Source organism: Bos taurus, chromosome 3, assembly GCF_002263795.3.
Source record: "Bos taurus isolate L1 Dominette 01449 registration number 42190680 breed Hereford chromosome 3, ARS-UCD2.0, whole genome shotgun sequence".
Taxonomy (NCBI): Eukaryota; Metazoa; Chordata; class Mammalia; order Artiodactyla; family Bovidae; genus Bos; species Bos taurus.
The window spans coordinates 25,185,988-25,211,433 of NC_037330.1; the positions used below are offsets into that span (position 1 = coordinate 25,185,988).

The 25,446-nt window shown below is 40.6% G+C and overlaps 1 protein-coding gene across 7 annotated transcripts in view; it reads left to right on the forward strand.

Moving 5' to 3' along the window:
- SPAG17 (sperm associated antigen 17) overlaps positions 1-25,446 on the forward strand; it is a 256,137-nt gene that overhangs the window by 185,339 nt on the left and 45,352 nt on the right. For all 7 annotated transcript variants that reach the window (XR_009493800.1, XM_059884728.1, XM_059884727.1 and 4 more), the window contains 9 exons: positions 2,681-2,825; positions 4,768-4,922; positions 12,994-13,182; positions 15,196-15,341; positions 15,446-15,576; positions 17,350-17,477; positions 20,708-20,890; positions 22,274-22,387; positions 23,449-23,494. Coding sequence is in view for 6 of the 7 variants with exons in the window: in XM_059884728.1 (XP_059740711.1) it covers positions 2,681-2,825; positions 4,768-4,922; positions 12,994-13,182; positions 15,196-15,341; positions 15,446-15,576; positions 17,350-17,477; positions 20,708-20,890; positions 22,274-22,387; positions 23,449-23,494 (1,237 nt within the window). In the remaining variant the exon portion in view is untranslated. The remainder of the gene's footprint in view (positions 1-2,680; positions 2,826-4,767; positions 4,923-12,993; positions 13,183-15,195; positions 15,342-15,445; positions 15,577-17,349; positions 17,478-20,707; positions 20,891-22,273; positions 22,388-23,448; positions 23,495-25,446) is intronic.

Sequence of the window (25,446 nt, forward strand, 5' to 3'; positions counted from 1 at the left end):
CTTTGATTGTTTCTAATTTAGGTTTTCTTATTCCTAAAATGAAGATTATGGTCATTACCTAAATTACTTGGGAAGATTAATACCAGATTAACACTATCAGGTGTTCAGGAAATATTCTTGCTGTTGTGTTCTTGCAAAAATGATTATTTCCTGAGCCTATGGTGACCAGAAAATGTCAATGTTATGTGATGTCATGAAATGTTAGAATAGTTCTAAGTAATAATCTGTAAATTTCTATACTAGATTAAGAGCTAGCATTTAGCATTGCTAAGTTGACCAATTAAATCTGAACCACTTTACCAGCATTCTGTCATTTAATCCATATAATGTCTCTGAAAAATATGCTGATGTTGTCTCCATTTTGCAGATGAGGAAACTAGACACAGAGAAGGTAAACAACTTGCCTAAATCACCTGTAGAGTCAGAAATTGAACTTGGGCAGGTTAACTCCAGAGCTCATGTTCTCAATCCTGCATTCTACAGCAGTATTCCTCATTAGATACATTCAGTAGATGGATAGATATAGATATACACGTCTGTATCATTGGCTGAGAGTGTGAAAGAGAAGACCTTAAAGATTAGCATGGACTTCTCTCTGAAATATATTGTTTTCTGCTTACCATAAAAAGATACAAATATAATTATCATCTTCTCCCAAAAGCCCTAGACACGAGTCAGAAAACAGCTAGCAAATTTCATATTCATCTGGACTCTTTAGTGAAACTGTGTCTCTTACAGTTAGGGCAGTACAAGGTAGAAAATACCCAATGATTTAAAAATATGCATTGTTGTTCAATCGCAAAATCATGTCCAACTCTTGGTGACCACATGGGCTACAGCACACCAGGCTTCCCTGTCCTTCACTATGTCCTGGAGTTTGCTCAAACTCATGTCCTTTGAGTTGGTGATACCATCCAACCATCTCATCCTCTGCCGCCCCCCTCTCCTTTTGCCTATAATATGCATTATACAACTGGAGTGCATTGTTGCCAGTTGGGATCTGCAGTAGCAAACAGATGAAGTTTGCTTGTATCAGATGTTTTCAAGAGACACCATTTGTGAAAGGAAGCAGAGGGGGAGCAGGAATGGGCAGAGAGAGAAGGCGAGCTATGGTGCAGACACCACCGAGCTCCACTGGCAGGAGCTCAGGAGCCAGTGTCATCTGCCCCAGTGTCCCAAGTCGGGGAGCAGGAGCCAGATCAGTGTCTCTGCCTCAGCAGAACAGTGGAAGTCAGGCAAGGCATCTCTCTGCAGTTGAGGCAGGTGCTGGAAGAACTGACATCTGGAGGCTGTTTGTCAACTTCCCTCCCCACAGGTGGGGAGCAAGTCCTGTCTTGAAGAGAGACCTGGGCAATGCATCTCCATGCCCACCACACCTTCACACACACATGTGCAGCTGGGGGTTTAGAGCTCCTCTGAACCATTTGGCTACAGGAAACAAAGGTCTCACTGTTCTTTCAAATTGAAGCACTTCAGTTCAGTTCAGTTCAGTTCAGTCGCTCAATCGTGTCCGACTCTTTGCAACCCCATGAACTGCAGCACGCCAGGCCTCCCTGTCCATCACCAACTCCCGGAGTTCACTCAAACTCACATCCATCGAGTCAGTGATGCCATCCAGCCATCTCATCCTCTATCCTCCCCTTCTCCTCCTGCCCCCAATCCCTCCCAGCATCAGAGTCTTTTCCAATGAGTCAGCTCTTCACATGAGGTGGCCAAAGTACTGGAGTTTCAGTTTTAGCATCATTCCTTCCAAAGAAAACCCAGGACTGATCTCCTTTAGAATGGACTGGTTGGATCTCCTTGCAGTCCAAGGGACTCTCAAGAGTCTTCTCCAACACCACAGTTCAAAAGCATCAATTCTTCGGTGCTCAGCTTTCTTCACAGTCCAACTCTCACATCCATACATGACCACAGGAAAAACCATAGCCTTGACTAGACGGACCTTTGTTGGCAAAGTAATTGAAGCACTTACCAGGACTAAATTCTTTCTTGGTTTCCAGCTCTAGTCCACATACCTAAAACTCTTCTCTACTGCTTTGCCCCTCTTTGGATAACAACTGGGTCCTTAATATGACTTAACAAGCTTCCCAGTATGGTCCCTCACCTTCTAGCCTTGCTCCCACCACTCTGCCCATTGGTCTCTGAGTTCCCTTGTGTCCAGCACCCCTTTCATCCATGCTTCCCTGTATCAACCTTTCACCCATGGCTCCCTGTACCAACACACAAAATCCAGGCTCTGGCATTGCATCCTCAGGGGAAGCAGACCAATCAGAACCCTCACTACAGACACCAGTGGTCCCTGGCTTAACTTAAACCTGTAGTTTCTAAGGGAACAGGACCTGGGGTCATCTTCCTGCATATACCTGGGTCATATCACTCCTGACATTAGCTTTTGACTCACAAATGTGTGACCATGGAAGGAGCATCACTGCTGAATAAGACAGTCCTAGTCCAGCATCAGCTCTGGCACACGCTGAGTGACTTTGGGCAAGTTACTTAACTGCTCTAAGCCTGAGTTTCCTCCAGGATTGTTATAAAGATTAGATCAAGTAGATGAGATAAAACTTTCATTTTTAAATAATCAGGCTTTTGATGGTAATCACTGGGGTGTAAAAATAAGCAAACTTGGGATTAACCAACCACCTGAGCAAATGATGATGCTCTGCCTTTGTATGTTCAGGTTATGACAACTCGAGAAGACAAAGTGATCATCATTGAAAAGAAAGATGGTACTCGGATAGTGGATCATGCTGATGGTACCAGGATCACAACCTTTTATCAAGTTTATGAAGATCCGACTATTTCTTCGGAGGATCAAGAGACAGGTAAGCTTTAATTTTTCTGGCGGACTACGTAGAGTCTCAAAGAGTTCGACACGACTGAAGCGACTGAGCAGCAGCAGCAGATAGTTAATATTGTATTTCAGGTACACAGCAAAGTGATTCAGTTATACATATACATGTGTTTATTCTTTCTCAAGTAGATGACAATATTCTATGTCTTTAGGATAGGATAGGTAAAAACTTCACTGATTTTTCAAAACACTTGTAAGAAAAACAATTTTTTTTGGAAGAACTCAAATCAACCAACAAATCCAAACCAGAACCAATGAGGACCTTTATTATGGTCTTTATCCTCAGCTGACATGGGAGTGATAACAGCTCTAGTTGGCTAATGGATAGTAATAGTGCTTTCCTTATTTTTACCACTAAAAGCTACAACCTGGATTGGTATTAACTAAAAGTTAATAATCATGACTCAACTGTACTGAGCAATTAGATTTCAGACCTGTTTCCTTCGAACCTTAAGGAATCTAATTTTCCTACATAGACCTCAGATTTGTCCTCCTTCGATTCTGTCTGACAATTCTCAGAAAAGTGGCAGCTGCTAATGAACTGGAGTCTGTTCATATTATCTAAAAGCCTAACACCCTTCCTAAGCTAAATTTAAACAAGATTTTGAAATAAAAATTATTCCCTAATTCACTTTTGTTTAATTCTGGGGTTTATTTGTTGAATGCATTAAACGATTCATTGCCAAATTAAATGCAACAAAATGGCAAGTGAGTAGAAAGAGAGGAACCTTTATATCCTGTTAGAGTGAAAATTTAAAAAGCCACTTGGGTAGGCAATTTTAAAATATCTGGTGAATTGAAAAGTGCATATCATGTGATACACTAATTCTCCATCTGGGTATATATAGAAAGATACTCTTTTGTTTTGTTTTTATTTTTATTGGGTTATAGGGGATGGGTTGGGAAATATCTCTGCAAGTCAATCCCACTAGAGAAATGTCCATTCTAATTGTCCTGGGATAGCTTTCAAAGCTTTTTCCTTTTCTTGGGAAAGACACTCATACATTTGCACAAAGAAACAAGTACAGAGATGCTTCTTGCAACACTGAGTATAATATTAAAATATTGGGAAAGCATAAATGTCCATTAACAGCAGAACAGAAAAGTAAAATGTGGTTTATTCTTACAAAGGGATACTATGTAGCAATTAAAATAAATGAAGTACCCACACATGTACCTGTTTACATCGGCACATATATATCAAGATAGCTAAAGGCCTCAAAACATAAAGTGAAAAATTCAAGTGTGTATCAGTTGCTCAGTCATGTTCAATTCTTTGATGACCCCATGGACTATAGCCCACCAGGCTCCTCTGTCCATGAAATTCTCCAGGCAAGAATACTGGAGTGGGTAGCCATTCCCTTCTCCAGGGGATCTTCCTGACCCAGGGATTGAACCCAGGCCTCCTGCGTTGCAGGCAGATTCTTTATTGTCTGGGCCACCAGGGAAGCCCAGTAATGTGATACACAGGGTGATATATAACTTATGTAAATTTAAAGCAACAAAATATTTCTGATATATACATTTATATAAAAGTATTATAGTGGATTGTGAGAAAAAGAAAGTCAGAGATAGGGAGAGATGTGAACTTTACCTGTAATTTCTCTCTTATATACATGTTAAAAATGAAGCAAATATGGCAAAATATTAATGAGTGTAAATTCTGATTGGCAAACATGTATAGTTAAGTTATATTTTGTGCTTTTCTGGATGTTTTCAATTTCTCAAAAAGAACGGTGAGGACAAAACCAGCACACTAAATAATATGCCTTCTCAAACAAAGGCTCCGAATTGATATAGCAGTAGCCCATACAGCAGCCCCATGAAGTGAGTTCTCAGCCAGGCAGTCAGCAGGCAGGCGTGTTGCCCTTGCGTGCATCCCGTCAGACCTACTCCTTTGCATTTGCCCACAGCCGAAGGTCCTCAGAGGATCGCCAGGCAGGTGAAGTGCATGCGGGTTGAAAGCTCGCACTACGCCACTGTCATCACCAACTGCGAGGACAGTAGCTGCTGCGCCACCTTTGGGGACGGGACGTCCATCATTGCAAAGCCACAGGGAACGTACCAGGTGGGTCTGAGCAAAACGAGGGGAGCCAAAGGCAAGTGGCGAAGTGTGTTTGTGACTAAGAAAGCACACCCATCTGGGGCAGTGAACATTCCCGCCACATGCATGGCTGTTGCTCTCATCTCAACTGATCTTAGAACACACTTCTCAATATCTTTTCATTTATTTACTTTCTTTTCAAAATCCATCACAGAAAATCCATGTCCTCCCTGTCTTTCAGTGCTTTGGTATCTGGGGATCAAATTTATACTCTGGAGTGTATTTGCTGGGGATCATTTAGTGATGGGCACTGTGAGTGCTAGGAGCACTCGGTGCTGCCCTGTCCCTTCCAGATCAGCTTCACCTCCTGCCTCCTCTTATTCATTCTCACTTTCCTACCCTTCCCACCTCCAGTCTGTCCCCACTTTACCTCGTATCCCCAAGGGATAGAAGGACACATGTGTTCTGTGTGATCTAGGAGGAGAACTAGCCCAAGTGAAGCACAGCTGTGTCTTTGGAGGGCTGGGGAGGAATGCTGTTAGCAACTCCTCCACCTCCTTGCATTTCCCCATTAAACACAATGCCGCAAGCTCAGCCTGTAGTCCCTCCAGTCTTAGAGGGATTTGCCTTTGCCTTTCTACTTGCTGGAGAAGGGACACAAGTGCCAGGATGTCACATCTAAGGTCACAGGATACTGAGGGTGCAAAGGCAGAAGGTAATGGACAAAGACTTCCATAACAAATGTTTGTTACTGTGGAAGCTACTGGAGCCGGTTTATCCCTCCCTTCTCTCTTGAAACTCCCTCATACTGTGCAGATCCTTGTGGGACGAGCAAGGTGCTGAAAGTGAGAGATGACCAAGAAAGGCTGCAGTTGGAGAAATGGATGCTTTTTTTCCCTACATAACATTCAAAATATGGTATGGGGAGGGAGGAGGGAGGAGGGTTCAGGATGGGGAACACATGTATACCTGTGGCAGATTCATTTTGATATTTGGCAAAACTAATACAATTATGTAAAGTTTAAAAATAAAATAAAATTTTAAAAAAATTTAAAAAAAATAAAAAACTTTTTTATTTTGTATTGGGGTATATTTGTATTGGGGTATAGCTGACTGTATTGGGGTATAGCTGATTGGAGAAGGAAATGGCAACCCACTCGAGTATTCTTGCCTGGAGAATTCCAGGGACAGAGGAGCCTGGTGGGCTGCCGTCTATGGGGTCACACAGAGTTGGACACGACTGAAGTGACTTAGCATAGCTGATTAACAATGTTGTAATGGTTTCAGGTGAACAGAAAAGGGACTCAACCTTACATACACATGTATCCATTCTCCCCCAAACTCTCCTCCCATCCAGGCTGCCACATAACATTTAGCAGAGTTCCTGTGCTATCAGAATGTTCATTTTTTAAGAAAGCACCCATATTTCAGTACTGCATGTCCTACCAGAGGTCATAAAAATCTGTAATGCTGTGATGAGGCCTTATTTTTATCATAGCCCTAGACTCTGCTGGTTACAACTATAGAGGCAAAGAAATTTTAGCACCAATGTAAGTTACCACTGAAGGAAGAGATGTAACAGAAAAGAGATCCAACCTGGAGACATTCAGTGTCTGATACAATTGTGTAGAAGCATGTTTGCCCACATCTCCTGAAACACTGATTGCACCTCATTGAGAAATACACATATCTTAGCTCCCAATTGGGGGAAAAAACTCCAAATAAGCTTAACAACACTTACTTTATAGTTCTATAATTTTATAGAGCATTCACAACCACCTTCTGCCCATCTGAAAGCTGGCATTCACAACCACCTTCTGCCCATCCTCATTGGCCTTGGCACATGTGTCCTTACTTACTCACCAGCATGAGGACACTGGGCAGTGTGATGAGTGAGGCTGGATTTTAGGCAATGTGAAAGAGAGAGAGAGCTTGATTTTGGCCACTACTATACCTTAGCAGCACTAAAAAGATTGAAAACATCAAGGAGGAGGTAGATGTAACAGCTATTATTGTCTATGATTATAGTGTTTCACAATTGGGCGTGGGAACATCCACCCAGTTGGAAGGTTTCAGAGAGACAAGATGACAAATAATGGGTCTGTTGTCTCCCATGGGGAATCTTCCTCTGTCCTTGGGTCTAGGAACAGAAAGCTGTTTCCCTAGACCAGAAGACTGAGTGTCTTCCTGGGGACAGGGGTGTGTGTGCTTGTGCATGTGCACACTGGAATAAGATTTTGACAACTCTTCTATACCAATCTGAACTTGACTCCTTTGGGAGAAGTTAAAGAAATGTAATAAGCATTCTTAGGAATACTACTGAAAAGGACTTCAAAGGTCCTTTTCCTTATCAGCAGTACCATAAACAAATGTCATAATGGAGGGAGGCTTATCCTCTACGCAGTGTGTGAAATCAGTTGAAAAAGGAAAGTTTTATATTAAACTCTGAGCAGTATAGATATGTAAAATCACGAGAATTCTATTCGCCAACTGGCTGCTATATTGAAGACACTATGTACATATGTATATAAGTCATTGATATATTTGTCGTGTTGAACCACCATAGCTGTTTTTCCAGGTTAACTTCCTAGAAGGAAAGCCATCTCCTTTTTACAGGTTTTCTTTTTGGCTTTTCTAGATGGTGCTTCACCTAGTGTATATGTCTCAGTTCTGGGAATGTTAGGCCATCATTTTCTGTCCAGAGCAGGTTTTAGTAAATTACAGTCAATCTGATGTATTAACAAGCAGAGACATTACTTTGTCAACAGAGGTCCATCTAGTCAAAGATATGGTTTTTCCAGTGGTCATGTATGGATGTGAAAGTTGGACTATAAAGAAAGCTGAGCACTGAAGAATTGATACTTTTGAACTGTGGTGCTGGAGAAGACTCTTGAGAGTCCCTTGGACTGCAAGGAGATCCAACCAGTCAGTCCTAAGGAAAATCAGTCCTGAATATTCATTGGAAGGATTGATGCTGAAGCTGAAACTCCAATACTTTGGCTACCTGATGCAAAGAGTTGACTCATTTGAAACGACCCTGATGCTGGGAAATATGGAAGGCAGGAGGAGAAGGGGACGACAGAGGACCAGATGGTTGGATGGCATCATTGACTCGATAGACATGAGTTTGACTGAGCAAGTTCTGGGAGTTGGTGATGGACAGGGAAGCCTGGCATGCTGCAGTCCATGGGGTTGCAAAGAGTCAGCCATGACTGAGCAACTGAACTGAACTGAACTGACAGTTTGAGTCTATTTTATTGAGGACCTATGGAGCCTGGGAAAATTATAGATTCAACCAGTGTCTATGCTAAAATATGCCTGAAACCACAGAGAAGCCTCAGAATTAGTCAAGGTCCAGGGAGAGTTCTCTGGCCTGGGTAATGGTAAAGAGTGAATCTGAGAAACTTCCAGAATGATGGAGTAAGAACCTTCAAAAATCCACTTACTGCTCTCTAAAAACAACTAGAAAGCTGGAACTATTGACAGAATCAACCTTTTTAGAAGTCTGAAAATCAACCAAATGACTATAATGATATGAAGATTATTAAAAAAAAAAAAAAAAAAGACAGTCTTGGGAAGAACAGCAAGAATCGTGGTGATTTCGCTTGCCACATTCCTCTCCCCTCCCCCAGCTCCAAGGTAGCCTGAATATCAACACTGTCACATGCATGATAGCAGTGAAAACCAGCAGGCCAGCAGCCACTGAAAGAATAGATCTAGAGCTCCCCAAAAGATCCATCACAAGATGTTGTCATTATTTGACCCGTCTGTCCATTTTCTAGAAACCTCTGTTCAACAGGGGTTGTCTTTATTTGGTCTGATTCTGAACTCACTCCCTACAAATAGACTTTTCCCCAAAGGGGGGTGATAATTGAACATTATAGCTGTTGAAGTAGTGACAAAAAACAAGAGGCTAAACAAAAGAGTTAAAAAGAAAAGGAGAATGAGAAGTCCGTAGAGGGCTTTCAAAAGCTCTGACATATTCTCTGGAATCTAGAAAGCCACGCTCCTGTGAAGGGCTATGAACATGCCCATAAGAGGCCTCAGAGAGCCCTGATCTTTCACTCTTGCTGATCAAGAAGCTCTGCACAAGCAGGGAGTGAAGGGTAAGGTGGAATTACAAACTTACTACTACAGCATTGAAAGCATTTGCCAGTATGCACATAGAGCCCATACAGCCCTCAGCAGAGGCTGAAAGATCTATTAGTGTAAAGTACTTAAGAACGTATCTGCCCAGTTATGAGGAGAACTCTAAGCCTAACAAGCAGATTAGGCCCACGCATGACAATATAAACTTTAAAGAAACGGTCAGGGGAATCACTGAACAAATAGCAACAACAACAAAAGTAGCAATAACAAGTCCTGGGGCAAGGATCTAATTTCCAGAGTTGTACATAATACTATTTTTAAGTATCTAGTTTCAACAAAAAATTATAAGACATGGGGGAGTGGGGAAGAGGGGGATTTTGGCCCATAAACAGGGATGGGAAAGGAGGAAGCAATCAATAGAAACCATCCCTGTGGAAACCCAGACTCTGCATTTAAAGAGACAAATTTAAGCCACCTGTTCTGTTTTAAAAAGTGAGAAGCCTTGTATAAAGAACTAAAGCACAATATGAGAATGATGCTTCATAAAGTATAGAACATCAATACATAGAAACTATTTTTTAAAAGAACCACATAGAAATTCTGGAGTTGGAAAGCATAATAACTGTAATGAAAAATTTGCTAATGAGGCTCAATATCAAATTTTGGCTGGCAGAAGAAATAATCAGCAATTATTTGAACTGACTTGAAAATAGATCAATTGAGATTAAGCAGGCTGGAGGAGAGAGAGAAAAAAGAATCAAGAAAAATGAACAGAGCCTCAGAGGATACCATCAGGCATACTAACGCATGCATAATGAGAGTCTGAGAAGGAATAGAGAGAAGGGCTGAAAGATTATTTGAGGAAATAATGGCTTAAAACTTACCAAATTTGATTAAACTATCTACAATTGCAAGAAATCTCAACAAACTTCAAGTAAGATAAACTCGGAGATCCACACCTAGGCACATCACAGTCAAATTGTGTGAAGACAAAGTCTCACAAGCAATGAGAAAAGGCTCATCAAATACGAGAGATCTCAAAAAAAAGAAAAGAAAAACCCTAAAGCACAACATTGTTAATCAACTATATCATAATAAAAAATTTTTTAAATTGAGGTATCCAATAAGACTAATAGCTATGTTCTCATCAGAAAACATGGAGTCAGAAGGCAGTGATATGACATATTCAAAATGCTTAAAGAAAAAGATCATCAACCAAAAATCCCTCTTTTCAGTAAAATTATCCTAAAATGAAGAAATTAATATAGTTCCAGGGAAACAAAAACTGAAAGGATTTGTTGCTCTTAGACATTCCCTACAAGAAAATCTTTAGATTAAAGATTCCCTTTAGGGAATCCTTCAGGCTGAAACGAACACTACACAGCAATTCAATTATACATAAATAGTACTGGTAAAGATGACAATATAGGTAAATATAAAAGACAGTATACATGTATTTTTGTGGCCTTTTTTATTTAAAAGGCAACTACATAAAACCACTATTATAAAATGTATAAAGATGTAAGTTTTGACAATAACACAAATAAGGAATAGAGCTACATGGAGCAAAGATTTTGTATAATAGTGAAATCATTAGTATCAATCCAATCTAGACAGTAATACATTAAGATGTTAATTGTAATACCCAAAAGACACTAAGAAAGTAACTCAAAAATATATAGTAAAAGAAACAATGGAATTAAAATGGCACACTTGAAAATAATCTATTTAAAACAAAAGAAGGCAGTAATGGATGACTAGAAGGGAAACCAGACATAAGACATACAGAAAAGTGGAAAATGCAAATCTTTTTTTTTGATTCTTTATTTTATGTTGGAGTATAGCCAGTTAACAATGTTGTGATAGTTCCAGGTGCATAGCAAAGCAACTCAGCCACACACACACACACACATGTAGTCATTGTACCCCCGAACTCCCCTCCCATCCAGGCTGCTATATAGCATTGAGCAGAGTTCCCTGTGCTATACACTAGGTCCTTGTTGGTTATCCATCTTAAATATAGCAGTGTGTTCATGTAGATTCCAAACTCCCCACCTCTTCTGTCTACCCTTTCCTCCTGGTAACCATAAGTTTGCTCTCTGTGAGTCTGTTTCCGTTTTATAAGTAAGTTTATTTGTACCACTTTTTTAGATTCCACATGTAAGTAATGTCATATCTCTCTGTGTGTCTTCACTCAGTATGACAGTCTCTAGGTCCATCCATGTTGCTGCAGATGGCATGTTTCACTCTTTTTAATGGCTGGTAATATATATCTCCATCGTATACATGTCCCACATCTTCTGTACCCATTTCTCTATGGACACAGGTTGCTTCCATATCTTGGCTATTGCATGTATCCTTTCCCATGTTTTTCTCTGGATATATGCCCAGGAGTGGGAGTGCAGGGTCATATGGTAGCTCTATTTTTAATTTTTTAAGGAACCTCCATACTATTCTCCGTAGTGGCCATACCAATTTACATTCGCACCAACAGTGTAGGAGGGCTCCTTTTTCTCCAGCCCTCGCCAGCATCTCTTATTTGTAGACTTTTTGATAAGGGCCATTCTGGCCAGTGTGAGGCGATACCTCATTGTGGTTTTCATACGTCTGCTGCAAGTAGACCCCTTCCATTGGCCCTTGCTGCACAGGCTGGGACACCTCTCCCCAACCCCTGCCACCACCTGCCACAGAAAGTTAAGTTTGAAGAGTAGGGGAAGAGAGAAACATGGCCATGAAGAGAAGGATCTACCTGGAGCTGAGGAAGCAGACTCTGGCAGCTATTTGAGAACTTGTCCTGGGCAATTGCAAGTCAAACAATGGGCAAATTGAGGACTTAATGGCTGAATTTGTGAACTTTGAACTCCTCAGTTTAGCAAAGAGTCGGACACAACTGAATGACTTCACTTTCACTTTTCACTTTCATGCATTGAAGAAGGAAATGGCAACCCACTCCAGTGTTCTTGCCTGCAGAATCCCAGGGACGGGGGAGCCTAATGGGCTGCCGTCTATGGGGTCTCACAGAGTCAGACACGACTGAAGTGACTTAGCATAGCATAGTTTAGCAAATGTAGGCTTGATTTCAGTTTCAAATCTCCCCAAACTACCTAAATTGAAAAAACTTGAGTTCATTTTAGCATAAAAACTTTTAAAATTTCACACATCTAAACTGAAGTGGAAATAAACAGAATGAAGTATTGATACACACTACAATATAAATGAAGCTTAAAAACTTTATGCCAAGTGAAAGAAGCCAGGCACAAGAGGTGCCAAGTATCACATGCTTCCATTTCTACAGAGTGTCTGAAATAGTCAAATCCACAGAGACAGCAGGTCGGTGGTTGCCAGAGACAGGAGAGGTGCAGAATGACTAATGGCATCAGGGTTTCTTTGTAGGACAATGGAAATGTTCTGGAATTAGTGATCATGTTTGCACAAGTTTTTGAATATACTAAAATCCACTGAATGAACACTTTAAAGGGGAGAATATATGGCATGTGAATTATATCTCAAAGAGGCTATCCAAACCAGAAGTCATTATACAAAAGCTATTACTTAAGGTCTGTGTCAGCCACCAGAGGAATGAGGAAAAATAAAAGCTTCTAAAAGCATTTGTCCCATTGCTGTTGACCCCTTTGAAGATGCTCCTTGCCCAAAAACATTAAAGGATTCCAAGAGTTTTGAATAGGGTCAAGTGTGTTTACTTAACATATGCTTTTAATACTTTAATTAAATATCTGAAAAAAGAAGGGGCGTAGATTGCATTAACTGGAAGAAGTATTAAAGTGAGTAGATAAAATATGAGATGCAGGAACAATTATATCCTAATCATTATTTGCCTCCTTATTAAGTAGTCTTTCCCCAAACTTACATCCTCTTTTGTTTTCTTCCTGAAAATACATTTGTGTCTCAAGTCAATGGATAGTATTTTTTCCTTAAGTGATTTTCTAAATCTCTCAAATCAATCAAGAAATTTTGAATAATTTATCTCTGTGTGTGACCCTTTCAGGTGTTACCTCCAAACACAGGCTGTCTTCATATTGATAGGGACTGTTCAGCTATATATTGCCATGAATCAAGCAGTGACATATACCATCCTTTTCAAAAACGTGAGCAGCTGAGAGCTAGCAGGTACATCATGAAACACACATCAGAGGTTATCTGCGAGGTCATGGATCCCGAAGGAAATACCTTTCAGGTAAAGTGCATCATTAGTATGGAGAGAGAGGCGATGGGTTTGCTTTTGAGATATTTCACCCTAGAGAGCTCCCAAATAGCTTTTTATCTTAGCTGCCTTGGGATTAGTTATCTACTTACTGTCAGTGCTTTGGACAACAGCAATTAATGTCAGTAGCTTTAATTCTCGATTATGCTTCATTGGAGAAGGAAATGGCAACCCACTCCAGTGTTCTTGCCTGGAGAATCCCAGGGACGGGGGAGCCTGGTGGGCTGCTGTCTATGGGGTCTCACAGAGTCGGACACGACTGAAGCGACTTAGCAGCAGCAGCAGGGGATAGCAAACCCAACAATGAGGATGGTTGAAATGGTAAAGCCAAATAAATAATTAGAACAAAAAGGGGGGAAGTTACTAAACATCTAAAAATAATGTCAACAACAAAGAACAGTGTAAGAATGCTCTGTATCTGGGTTTAAGTGAGAGAAAATACACAGGACAGCAGGCAAGTCTGTTTGACTAGGTAGAGAATGCTTAGAAATATTATCAGCATGAGGGTTCCAGGAGGACTGAGGATGGGGAGGTGGGAAGCCTGGTGAGGTGCTTAGCTGGTCCGTGGTAGAGCTCTGTGTTCTGTTTCTCTGTCCTTCCTCTTATTGCTAAGCCAGGCAGTGACAAACCATGGTCACTTGTTTATATGCGCCCTTGAGTTAAAAACGCAGGCTGACTACATTTTACATTTTTAAACGGTTGGGGAAAATCAGAAGGAGAAGAGAATTTTATGACACAGAAAATAATAGGAAATTCAATTTCAGTGTCATTATATAAAGTTTTATTGGAACATAGCCATGCTCATTTGTTTACATATTACCTGTGGCTGCTTTTGCATGTAATGGCAGCATTGACTAGTTGCAACAGAAACTCTATGGCCTACAAACCCTAAAATATATACTATCTGGCCCTTGACAAGGAGAGGTCCACCAGCCCTTTCTCTAGGCACTTTTTTCCCACTCCTCACCCCTTGGTGGAATTTCATGTGTTGGCTAGTGGGTGGCAAAGTTATTTTTTAGATTTGAAACCCTGACAAAGAGTCCCCAGCTTTGCATGGGGTGCAGACTGGGCCTGATCCAGATTTGTTTTTCTGTGCTAAGTAAGTGAGACTCTTCACAGCCTGAGTTCAGGCTACTAAGAGACTTTGATTTACAATGAACTGAAATTGAAACCTAAAGCCCAAACCCTCCAAGTTGAAACATCTAAGCCAAGCATTACTCTAGGCTTCGATGTTCTTCTTGTGCGTTCCCTTCAGTGGCCTTTCAGCCTAAACCACACTCTGTATCTTGACAGTAGCAATGGCTAGGAATGTACATCTCAGAGTGAACCTCCATCTGTTTCCCAGGGTGGTCTATCCATGAGTCTCTAATTCTGTGCTTAGAATCCATACTGTCACTCTTAATGTTTCAAGACAACTGTCACATGAGTAGTCTTTCCTCCATGTTTAAATTCCCAGTTCCCTGAACTTATCCTCAGAAGATAAGATTGTCCCCTGGTGTGTCCCCTGCCATACTAGTCGCCTTCCTCTGATTGTACTCTGGCTTGTCTTCCCATTTGTTTTCACATTCTCGGTGTAGTTTGTCAGTGAAGATGTGCTACTACGTTTTCACTTTTATTAATGCAGTCTATTGGGGCTTCCCTGGTGGCTCAGCAGTAAAGAATCCACCTGCCAATACAGGAGATGTGGAATCCATCCCTGAGTTGGGAAGATTCCCCTGGAGGAGAAAATGGCAACCTGCTCCAGTATTCTTGCCTGGGAAATCCCATGGACAGAGAAGCCTGGTGAGCTACAGTCCATGGGGTTGCAAGAGTCAGACATGACTTTGTGGCTGAACAACAACAAAATACTTAGGGAATAATACCTTATAAGTAAATATCTTTGATTTTCTGAATATCCAAAAGATTACCTGCTTTCTCAAGTGAGATCAACAAAAATGTAAGCTTTATGGCTTTTTTTTTTAGTTGCTTATCTACTGTGTCCCTTAGGTCATGGCTGATGGTAGTGCATCAACCATCCTACCTGAAAACAACCTGGAAGATGATTTAAATGCAAAAGCTGAAGGTTATGACAGTTTGTCATCCACTCACCTTCATAAGAATCATCTGCAAATCTATGGTGAACATGTCCCCAGGTAATATGAGAAGAATAAAATCATGACTTTTATTTTCAGTTCCAAGTTTAAGGAGCATTTTAGCTGAATGTGTCAAGGGATCTGATTTTTATTTCTGCAAACAGGTTTTTTGTTATCTATGCTGATGGATCAGGAGTGGAGCTTCTTCGGGACAGTGACATAGAAGAGTACCTCTCCTTGGCATATGGAGAATCAACTACTGTAGTTCTTCAAGAGCCAGTACAGGAACAACCAGGTAGAGAGCCAGACTGGAAGTTGCTGTGTCCTTTACCAACTCTCATCCTCCATAGCCAGTCTACCCTGATGTGGTTGCTATGTTTTCCCCTTTGCTCACTTTTCAACTCTGCTTTCCACCTGGCCATGTCAGCCTGGTTGTGCAGTGATGTATGTTTGTACTATGCTTTATCTAAGCACCAACCTGTGTAAATTGTGTGAGTCCCTTTCCTACCTATAAGGAGATCTGTATCTGCATTTAGGCTTGTTAGGTAGATTTAGTTATGTACCTAGGTTCCTACTTATGTGTCAGTTTCATCTTAGTAGTAAAAAACAAAAGTGAGGTATATTTCCTAACTTCATTTTTTGTCATTTTGATGGTGTTGCCTTGATGAATTTAGTATAACAAGAGAATAAAGTAGATTTGATGTGTCAGTTAGAAATCCAACCTGAAATATAGGATAAGTTATGTATTATATTCATTGGGCATTTACATATTTTCATTAATTTCAAGAAATTAGTGTATGACCAAAAAATAGAGACATACGTTGCATTAGGTAAGAACCACTGTATATGTAACGTGTGTATTTAAGCACAGAAAAAACAAAAAAGCTTCCATGTTATCCATGCACCAAAGCAATATGCTGTGTCTATCTAGGTTTATGTATGTGTTTCCTGTTTTATCTTTTCTCTGATAGGTGGGGTATATTTTGTATTCATTTATGAGTATGCCCACCTCTATATGCAGTTGTATCTTTGAATGCATCAATGTACATGTGTGTGATATAATAAATTTGCTTTTTCTCTATGAATATGGAAAGTGGGGAGCTCTGACTGGTTGTACAGTGTGTGTGTAGAACTGTGAGAGAATAAGAATTCATCTCAAATTGCTTCATTAGTCAGTCATTTAGCATCTACATGATAACCCACCATGTACCAAAACTTGGCTGGATGTTAGGGATACAGTGGTGAGCTAAGAGAGCAACAAACCCTGCTTTCACAAAGCTTAGAGTCTAAGGAAAGAGATGGGCGTTAATTACATAGTCACACAAATACCTGTATGCTTATAAATTGGGATAAGGCGTATGGAGTAAAGGAATATGATTCCATGAGAGCATCTAACAGGGGAGCCTGACATAATCTAGAAGGCTTTCCTGAAAACGCTGGAGCCAAGAACTGCTGGATAAGTAGGCACGAATTAAAAGAGGAGGAGGAGCTTTCTTGGAAGAGGGAATACAAAGCAGGAAGCTTGGAACAGAGGAGAAAAGGCCAAAGGAGCCAAAGTATAGAAGGGAAAATAGCCCACGTTGAGGAGGCAGGAGAAAACATGAAGGCCTCAGTTTTATCCTATAAACGATGGGAAGTCAAAGAAAAGTCTACATGGTGGACTAACACAGTCAGTCACCCTGCCTGTGGAAGGAGGTTCATTCACAGAGTAGAGGTGGGAAGAAAAGTTCATTGTTGCTGACGTCCAAAACAGGATCTCTCTGCGGGAAATAGTCCAAGGTTGGGTCAGTGGAGGGGAAAAAGGTGGATGAACTCAAGAGATGCTTAGTGGTAGAACTGACAGGACTTGCGTCTGATTTCTGAAGGACAGCGAAGTGTCAATTAATGCTTTCAAGTGGTCTGAATGCAGCTTTTAGACGTTACTCTGACTAAAAGACTTTCCTTATTAGCGTGGAGGTCCTTAAGCATGATCGCCATGTCTGGCTTATCAAATGTGTTTAGTATTTGCCGAATTTCTCCGAGTATTTCTGACAGAGACATGACCCTCTGCTAACTCTCTGTGACCCAGGTGCCCTGAGCATCACCGTCCTTCGCCCTTTCCATGAAGTGTCACCATGGCTAGTGAAGAAAGAATTAGATACGATTGTTCCTCCTAATCTCCAGTCAAGGACATGGGAGACCTTTCCCTCAGTTCAGGTATAAATTTTCCTGCTGTGAAGTCACCATATATGCATATCCATCCATCCATGGATCAGAGCTCAGGTCTTCTCCTGTATATTCACCTCTTTTCATTCTTTTGTAAATTGTTAACAGGATCAAGGAGTTTTATATTTGAATACTTTGACATTTATAGATTTTGGAGAAATATACCTGACTAATCTCAATTTTATTTTTTTAGTCTACATTGCTGGTTTGAACATCTTCCTATCATATAAAAATATCTAGTCTGAGTAACCCATTACTGATACTATGCAATATAGAAATCTTCCTTTCTCCCAATATTTGCTAGTTTTAACGCACAATCTGAGGTCTTTCACTTTCCCTTTGTTCTTAATTTATTAGTGCACAAACTGAGTATGTAAGAATACCGTGAAATAGTAAATATATGGACTCGGAATCTCAGTGTTAAAAAGTAAGCATTGTAATTGTGTCAGCTTAGAGAAGCCTCGCCTCAGATTTTTTTAAAGAATGAAAGAAAATATCTTAAGAAATCATAAAGTCCTGCATCTTGCCAGGTTTGTCATTTAATTTTGCAAGCAGTTTATGTAATATGCAGCAAACTGTCAGATGTTAAATTGTTAAATCAGTGAAGGCATTGGTAACATGATCAGGGAAAGATAGTACTGTGAAGTAAGGAGGATAATGTTTTTTAGTTATGATTATCTTGGTTTCTTTATCCAGTCTTATAGTTGTGGAAGCAGAGGTAATGAACTCTTAAGATAGCAAAGATCGCCTAACCCTCTGTTTCAGTTTGGTACCTATAATCAACATGGTGAATGAAGGTGATCTGCATTCTAATCTTGACTTTATCAATTATTAATATGGAATTTGAGACAAGTCACCCTTGATCTCTGCTTCCTTATCTGAAAATTGAAAGCTCATACCAAATGGTTTACAAAGGCTATCTCCAAGTTGAATGTATTTATTGCATTATGAAAAATAATATACCACATTTGAGATGAATGAAGGAAGTTCCTTCTCTTCCTCCAAAATTCCTATAGCTGTGACCTCTGACCAGTGGAGTGACCCAGCCCAGGCAAGCTCCTGAGTAGCTGTCACTGACCATGCATTTGACATGAAGAGCAACTTAAAATGAAACACATCAAGCCCACACAACTCCTGAAAGTCAATTCCAAAAAACATAAGAGATGTGCATCGACACAAGGCACACATTTCTGCAGAAGAGATCCTGGGAAGATTCTGACAGCATGCTTAATCTAGAGTGAGGTCAAAGACCACCCAGATCTATGGCTTGATTTTTCCTTCAAAGGATCTCTCCGAGCTTAATTCCAAATGTTTTAGGCTCTCTGTGGGTATAAAAATATGTGTGTGTGCTAAATCACTTCAGTCATGTCCAGCTCTTTGTGACCCTATGGACTGTAGCCCACCAGGCTCCCTTGTCCACGGGATTCTCTATGGAAGAATACTGGAGTGGGAGGCCATTTCCCCCTCCAGTGGATCTTCTCAACCCAGGGATCAAACCAATGTCTCTTGCATCTCCTGCATTGTCAGGCAGGTTCTTTACCACTAGAGCCACCTGGGAAGACCAGGTAGTCTCATGCATTTGGCATAAACAAGGCTTCTGCTGCATCACCATGGCAACAGCATGGCTTAGCATTCCCTTAAATGCTATCCAGTAGGATATCAGGCAACAGGATTTTAAAATGTCCTTATTTTTGGTAACACATATAAAGAGGAAAACTTGTCCAGTTCATTCCTAATTTTCCTTATATTTGCAAAAATTTTGAGAGCAGGGATCCCTTTTTTTTTTCACTATTATATTCACTAATGAGAGGTTCCTAGCATATAGTGTCTCCAGTTCAGTTCAGTTCAGTTGCTCAGTCTTGTCCGACTCTGCAACCCCATGCAATGCAGCATGCCAGCCTCCCTGTCCATCTCCAACTCCCAGAATTTATTCAGACTCATGTCTATTGAGTCGGCGATGCCATCCAACCATCTCATCCTCTGTCATCCCCTTCTCATCCCACCTTCAATCTTTTCCAGCATCAGGGTCTTTTCAAATGAGTCAGTTCTTTGCATCAGGTGGCCAAATTATTGGAGTTTCAGCTTCAGCATCAGTCCTTCCAATGAATATTCAGGACTGATTTCCTTTAGGATGGACTGGTTGGATCTTCTTGCAGTCCAAGGGACTCTCAAGAGTCTTCTCCAACACCACAACTCAAAAGCATCAATTCTTTGGCGCTCAGCTTTCTTTATAGTACAGTTCTCACATCCATACATGACTACTGGAAAAACCATAGCTTTGACTAGATGGACCTTTGTTGGCCAAGTAATGAATGTCTCTGCTTTTTAATATGCTGTCTAGGTTGATCATAACTTTTCTTCCAAGGAACCAGCGTCTTTTAATTTCATAGCTGCAGTCACCATCTGCAGTGATTTTGGAGCCCCCCAAAATAAAGTCACTCAGTGTTTCCACTGTTTCCCCATCTATTTGCCATGAAGTGATGGAACCAGGTGCCATGATCTTAGTTTTCTGAATGTTGAACTTTAAGCCAACTTTTTCACTCTCCTCTTTCACTTTCATCAAGAGGCTCTATAGTTCTTCACTTTCTGCTATAAGGGTGGTGTCATCTGCATATCTGAGGTTATTGGTATTTCTCCCAGAAATCTTGATTCCAGCTTGAGCGTCTTCCAGCCCAGCGTTTCTCATGATGTACTCTGCATATAAGTTAAATAAGCAGGGTGACAATATATAGCCTTGATGTACTCCTTTCCTGATTTGGAACCAGTCTGTTGTTCCATGCCCAGTTTTAACTGTTGCTTCCTGACGTGCACACAGATTTCTCAGGAGGCAGGTCAGGTGATCCAGTATTCCCATCACTTTAAGAATTTTCCACAGTTTGTTGTGATCCACACAATCAAAGGCTTTGGTGTAGTCAGTAAAGCAGAAGTAGATGTTTTATGGGAACTCTCTGTTTTTCAATGATCCACTGGATGTTGGCAATTTGATCTCTGGTTCCTCTACCTTTTCTAAATCCAGCTGGAACATCTGGAAATTCACAGTTCACGTACTGTTGAAGCCTGGCTGGGAGAATTTGGCCATCACTTTGCTAGCGTGTGAGATGAGTGCGATTGTGCGGTAGTTTGAGCATAGTGTCTACATAATAAGTACACAGTGGAAGAAAAAATCTAATATTAAAACATACTCATTTCTTTGATGGTGGTTTTGCTTATTTTGGTGACAGAAAAAAACTCCAGGACCTCCGTTTGGCACTCAGATTTGGAAGGGTCTCGACATTGGCTCCAAACAGTTAGTGAACACTCCAGCCCCTATACTGAAGAGCCCCAGTGTGCTACAGACACGCCAGTTCATCCAGCACGAGGTCATAAAGAATGAGGTGAAACTGAAACTGCAGATTTCCCTGAAGGTAAGGGATTGCAGGTAACCTGACCAAAAGAATCAGCAACAGGGCAACCATTCCTCTTGGTTTCCTAAGGAACCTGAACTTACGGAATTGTACCAATATTTATTTAATGCAACACATGAATGCCAATCTTCAGTAGAAGGTTGCATGATGGAAAATATTTCATGGTTCCCATAAGGTAGAGGAAGTATTAAGGCTCCAAAGACGTTGAGAAGATAATTATCTTTTAAATGTGATTGCAGTATTGTTGTCCTCCTTTCTCACTCTCTGGAAAACTGATCTAGTAACCTCTGGGAAAAGGTAGAACTGCATATTAACTTGATACTTGTCCCTAATGTAAGTTATTTCCTAGTTTTTCTCCTTCTGTGACCAGGCATATTGTATTATATAACACTTCTTGAGCATTTCTGACAGACTGCTGGCTGTCTATTTATCAGTGGCAGCTAGTTACTGGTTGAAAATGGGAAGCAGTAGGATTCCCTGAATAATCTTCATTCTTCCATGGAAGAAAAGGATTTAGTTAGTCTTTGGAAACAGTCGAAGCTTTTGCTGATATATAGTTCACTATTAAGCATGTCTGCAGTGCCTCACTGTCAAGAGTGTCCACTATCTCAGAACGTGTGTCGTATGTGTTTAGTTTATGGCTACACATCCAACACCTGGCATACAGCAGGGGACCGTTATTCATGAAAATTCAAGTATTTATGGTTTTCAGCAAAGGCATGAACTGAGCCACTTACATTCATAAGTATCATCTTGAAGACTATACCTGCAGAGGACTCTAGAAATCATCTATCCCAGCGCTGTCCATTTTATTGATGAGGACGCTGAGTGAGAAGCTGGGCTTCTCTGAGGTCTGCTGCTGCTGCTGCTGCTAAGTCGCTTCAGTCGTGTCCGACTCTGTGCGACCCCGTAGACAGCAGCCCACCAGGCTCCTCTGTCCATGGGATTCTCCAGGCAAGAACACTGGAGTGGGTTGCCATTTCCTCCTCCAATGCATGAAAGTGAAAAGTGAAAGTGAAGTCGTTCAGTCGTGTCCGACACTTAGCGACCCCATGGACTGCAGCCTACCAGGCTCCTCCGTCCATGGGATTTTCCAGGCAGGAGAATTGGAGTGGGGTGCCATTGCCTTCTCCATCTGAGGTCTGCAGACAGTTCTAATGGCCCGTGGCTCTTACAGCTTTACTCTTGAGCTTTTCGGGTCTTTGCTTATTAACATATTAAGGAAAAGCCTTTCCAGATTGCTTGACTAGTAGCTGGTTGCTGAGCATTGTAAACTTACATATTCTTAACCTTTTGTAATATTTCCAGTTGCTGTTAACTATTTTGTATCTCTCTCTACCATACTTCTGTGTTTTATTGATTTCTTTTATTCTACTGATTTAGGATTACATAAACCATATTCTAAAGAAAGAAGATGAGTTGCAGGAAATGACAGTTAAAGATTCCAGAACTGAGGAGGAGAGAGGCAATGCTGCAGATCTCCTCAAGCTGGTTATGGTGAGAAAGAAATGTTTTCTAGTCCAGTGTTTTTTGCTTTTGTTTCAGTATTCAATGCATCAAGACAAAATATTGTAAATAACAGCTATTTCTGTCACTTTTATGAAGGTTTTTCCCCCTCCTTATAATTTCTTATTTCTGTGGAACCCTGATTCCTTATATGTATCATATTTTGTAAATACTTTTTGAAAGAAAGTGAAAGTGAAGTCTCTTAGTCATTTGTGACCCTGTAGACTGGCCTGCTAGGCTCCTCTGTCCCTGGGATTCTCCAGGCAAGAATACTGGAGTTGGTTGCCATTTCCTTCAGGGGATCTTCCTGACCCAGGGATTGAACCCAGGTCTCCCACATTTGCAGGCAAACTCTTTTACCATCTGAGCCACCAGAGAATCCCAATATGATGCATTTTAGTCTCTTCCTTCAGAGAAGGCAATGGCAACCCACTCCAGTACTCCTGCCTGGAAAATCCCATCGACAGAGGAGTCTGGTGGGCTGCAGTCCATGGTGTCGCTAAGAGTCGGACACGACTGAGTGACTTCACTTTCACTTTTCACTTTTCACTTTCATGCATTGGAGAAGGAAATGGCAACCCACTCCAGTATTCTTGCCTGGAGAATCCCAGGGACAGAGGAGCCTGGTGGGCTGCCGTCTATGGGGTCACACAGAGTCGGACACAACTGAAGCGACTTAGCAGTAGCAGCAGTAGCCACAGTCTCTTCCTTAACTCATGAATAATTCTGAAGGCTCTTAAATAAAAGTTTTTATTGTCTTCAGAGAAGCTGGCATTCATTGAAATGTATGAATTAATAAATGAAATTGGAAGAAGGAAGAAAAAGCAATTTCTACACTTAAGTGTAGAATGATTTCCACTTTTAGAAATTTGCTAAATGAAATAAATGACTAAAAGAAAAATCACTTTTTGTATCAGCATTAAAAACTAATTCATTTTACAGTAGTTTCCATAAAAGATCAATTTGCATATATAAAGAAGAATCTTGCTAAACAAAGTAAATTTTGTATGTAATATAATAATTACTATTAAGGAACTCTCTCTTCATTTCAGTCTTTCCCTAAAATGGAGGAAACTACAAAAAGTCATGTTACTGAAGGTAATTATACTTAATATTTTTCTGTAAAATAGTTATAGATTTCAAAGGAGCAATCTTAAATACACTTCTCAGTTATTGTCTCATCTGATAGCAAAGTAGCATATACATATTTGTTGTCATACTGACCATGTTGTACTATAATGACTTTTTTATATGCTTTCCTGTCTAAATTGTGAGAGTCTTAAAACCATGATTGCCTCAAATTCATTTTTGTCGCATGTTGCGTGAAAAATGTTGACATTTGGCTTTTAAGTTAGTGTCAACTTGTATTTAGAACATAGCAAACATACAGGAAGGAAGCAGTCAACCGAATAACACTCTACCCCTAACACACGCAGTCACATACACAAAACTTTGGAGCAACTACATAGATATAACAAAAACCTTGCCATGTTTTACACTACATGTAGCCCAAGCAGTCTACTTTTGGAAAGCAATTTATTTGGGACTATATACAGCCCCAGCAAACTTGGTTATATAGTTTCATAGTTCATAGAAGATAAGCAGCAGAGAATTTTTGTGGTTTGGGGTTTTCTTTTCTATTTTGACTGTATGACAAAAGTCAGAAACTGGCAGCCACGGGCTCCGTTCAGCCCACAGGCGTGTTTTGCGTGTCCTGCGTGGTGCTGGCTTGCACAGCTGTGTTTGTTGTTTGGTATATCTGAGTCTTCCTCTACCATACCGTGACATGTAGCTGAAGATGATTAGCAGCTGCGCCTCCAGGACTGCCATGAACCAAAGGGTCCATCAAAGCCCCCAGCGTCTCCTGGTGCTTACAGTCTGTTGTCACTCTTTTTGTGGGTGGCCTCTTACATTAGGGTTGCCAGATTTAACAAATGAAAATACAGAAGACCCAGTCAAATTTGAATTTCAGAGAAACAACACATTTTTTTTTATTATGAGCAAGTTCCAAAATAACAAGGAGCATGCTTATACTAAAAAATCTGTTACTGCTTCTCTGAAGTTCACATTTGACTAGATGTCCTACATTAGTAACCCTACATTGTAGCATTTGAATTTTTAACCTCTGGTGTGAGGGAACAGTCAGTGAACAGGTAAATGCACAAGTTGCCCAATGTTGAAGGATAAACCAAACGTATTTTTCAAACAAACAGATGCAGGAATCAACAGTCTCGCATGTTTACAGCTGCCCTGACGCATTAATAGTGGTGATCCTAAGTCACTGGCCCTCAAAGTACTTCCTAAAGCACTAGTCTATGACATGGTTCCATGGAGAAGGCAATAGCACCCCACTCCAGTACTCTTGCTTGAAAAATCCCATGGACGGAGGAGCCTGTTAGGCTGCAATCCATGGGGTCGCTAAGAGTTGGACACGACTGAGTGACTTCACTTTCACTTTTCACTTTCATGCATTGGAGAAGAAAATGGCAACCCACTCCAGTGTTCTTGCCTGGAGAATCCTGGGGACGGGGGAGCCTGGTGGGCTGCTGTCTATGGGTTCGCACAGAGTTGGACACAACTGAAGTGACTTAGCATAGCATAGCATAGCATGACATGGTTCCAGAGGAAAATGAGTTTTATGATAAAATAAGTTTGGATACTGCTGCATAATGCCTTATTTTCTTAGACAGTCACAAGGTACATAAACTAATTAAGGGTTCAGAAAAGTCCTAAAGTAATGAAACATATTTAACCTTATATAAATCAGTATTTCCTAAACTCATATAACCATGGGATAGGGAACCTTCCTTTCTTTTTTTATCTCCTGTTAACATTTTGCTGAGACCATGTTGTGGAATAACCTCTGAGAATCACTGCCCAAATTATCAAACAACCATCATCTTGTATTAATATCCTTGGATTCAGACCCTAAGGTATCTTTTTAAAAACACAATTTCAATAAGATATTTACTTTTGTGGAGTTTTGGTGCTTCAGATGTGAAGAAACTCAGGTAGAACATTGATTCCCCTGATGATGTGGGACAGATGAA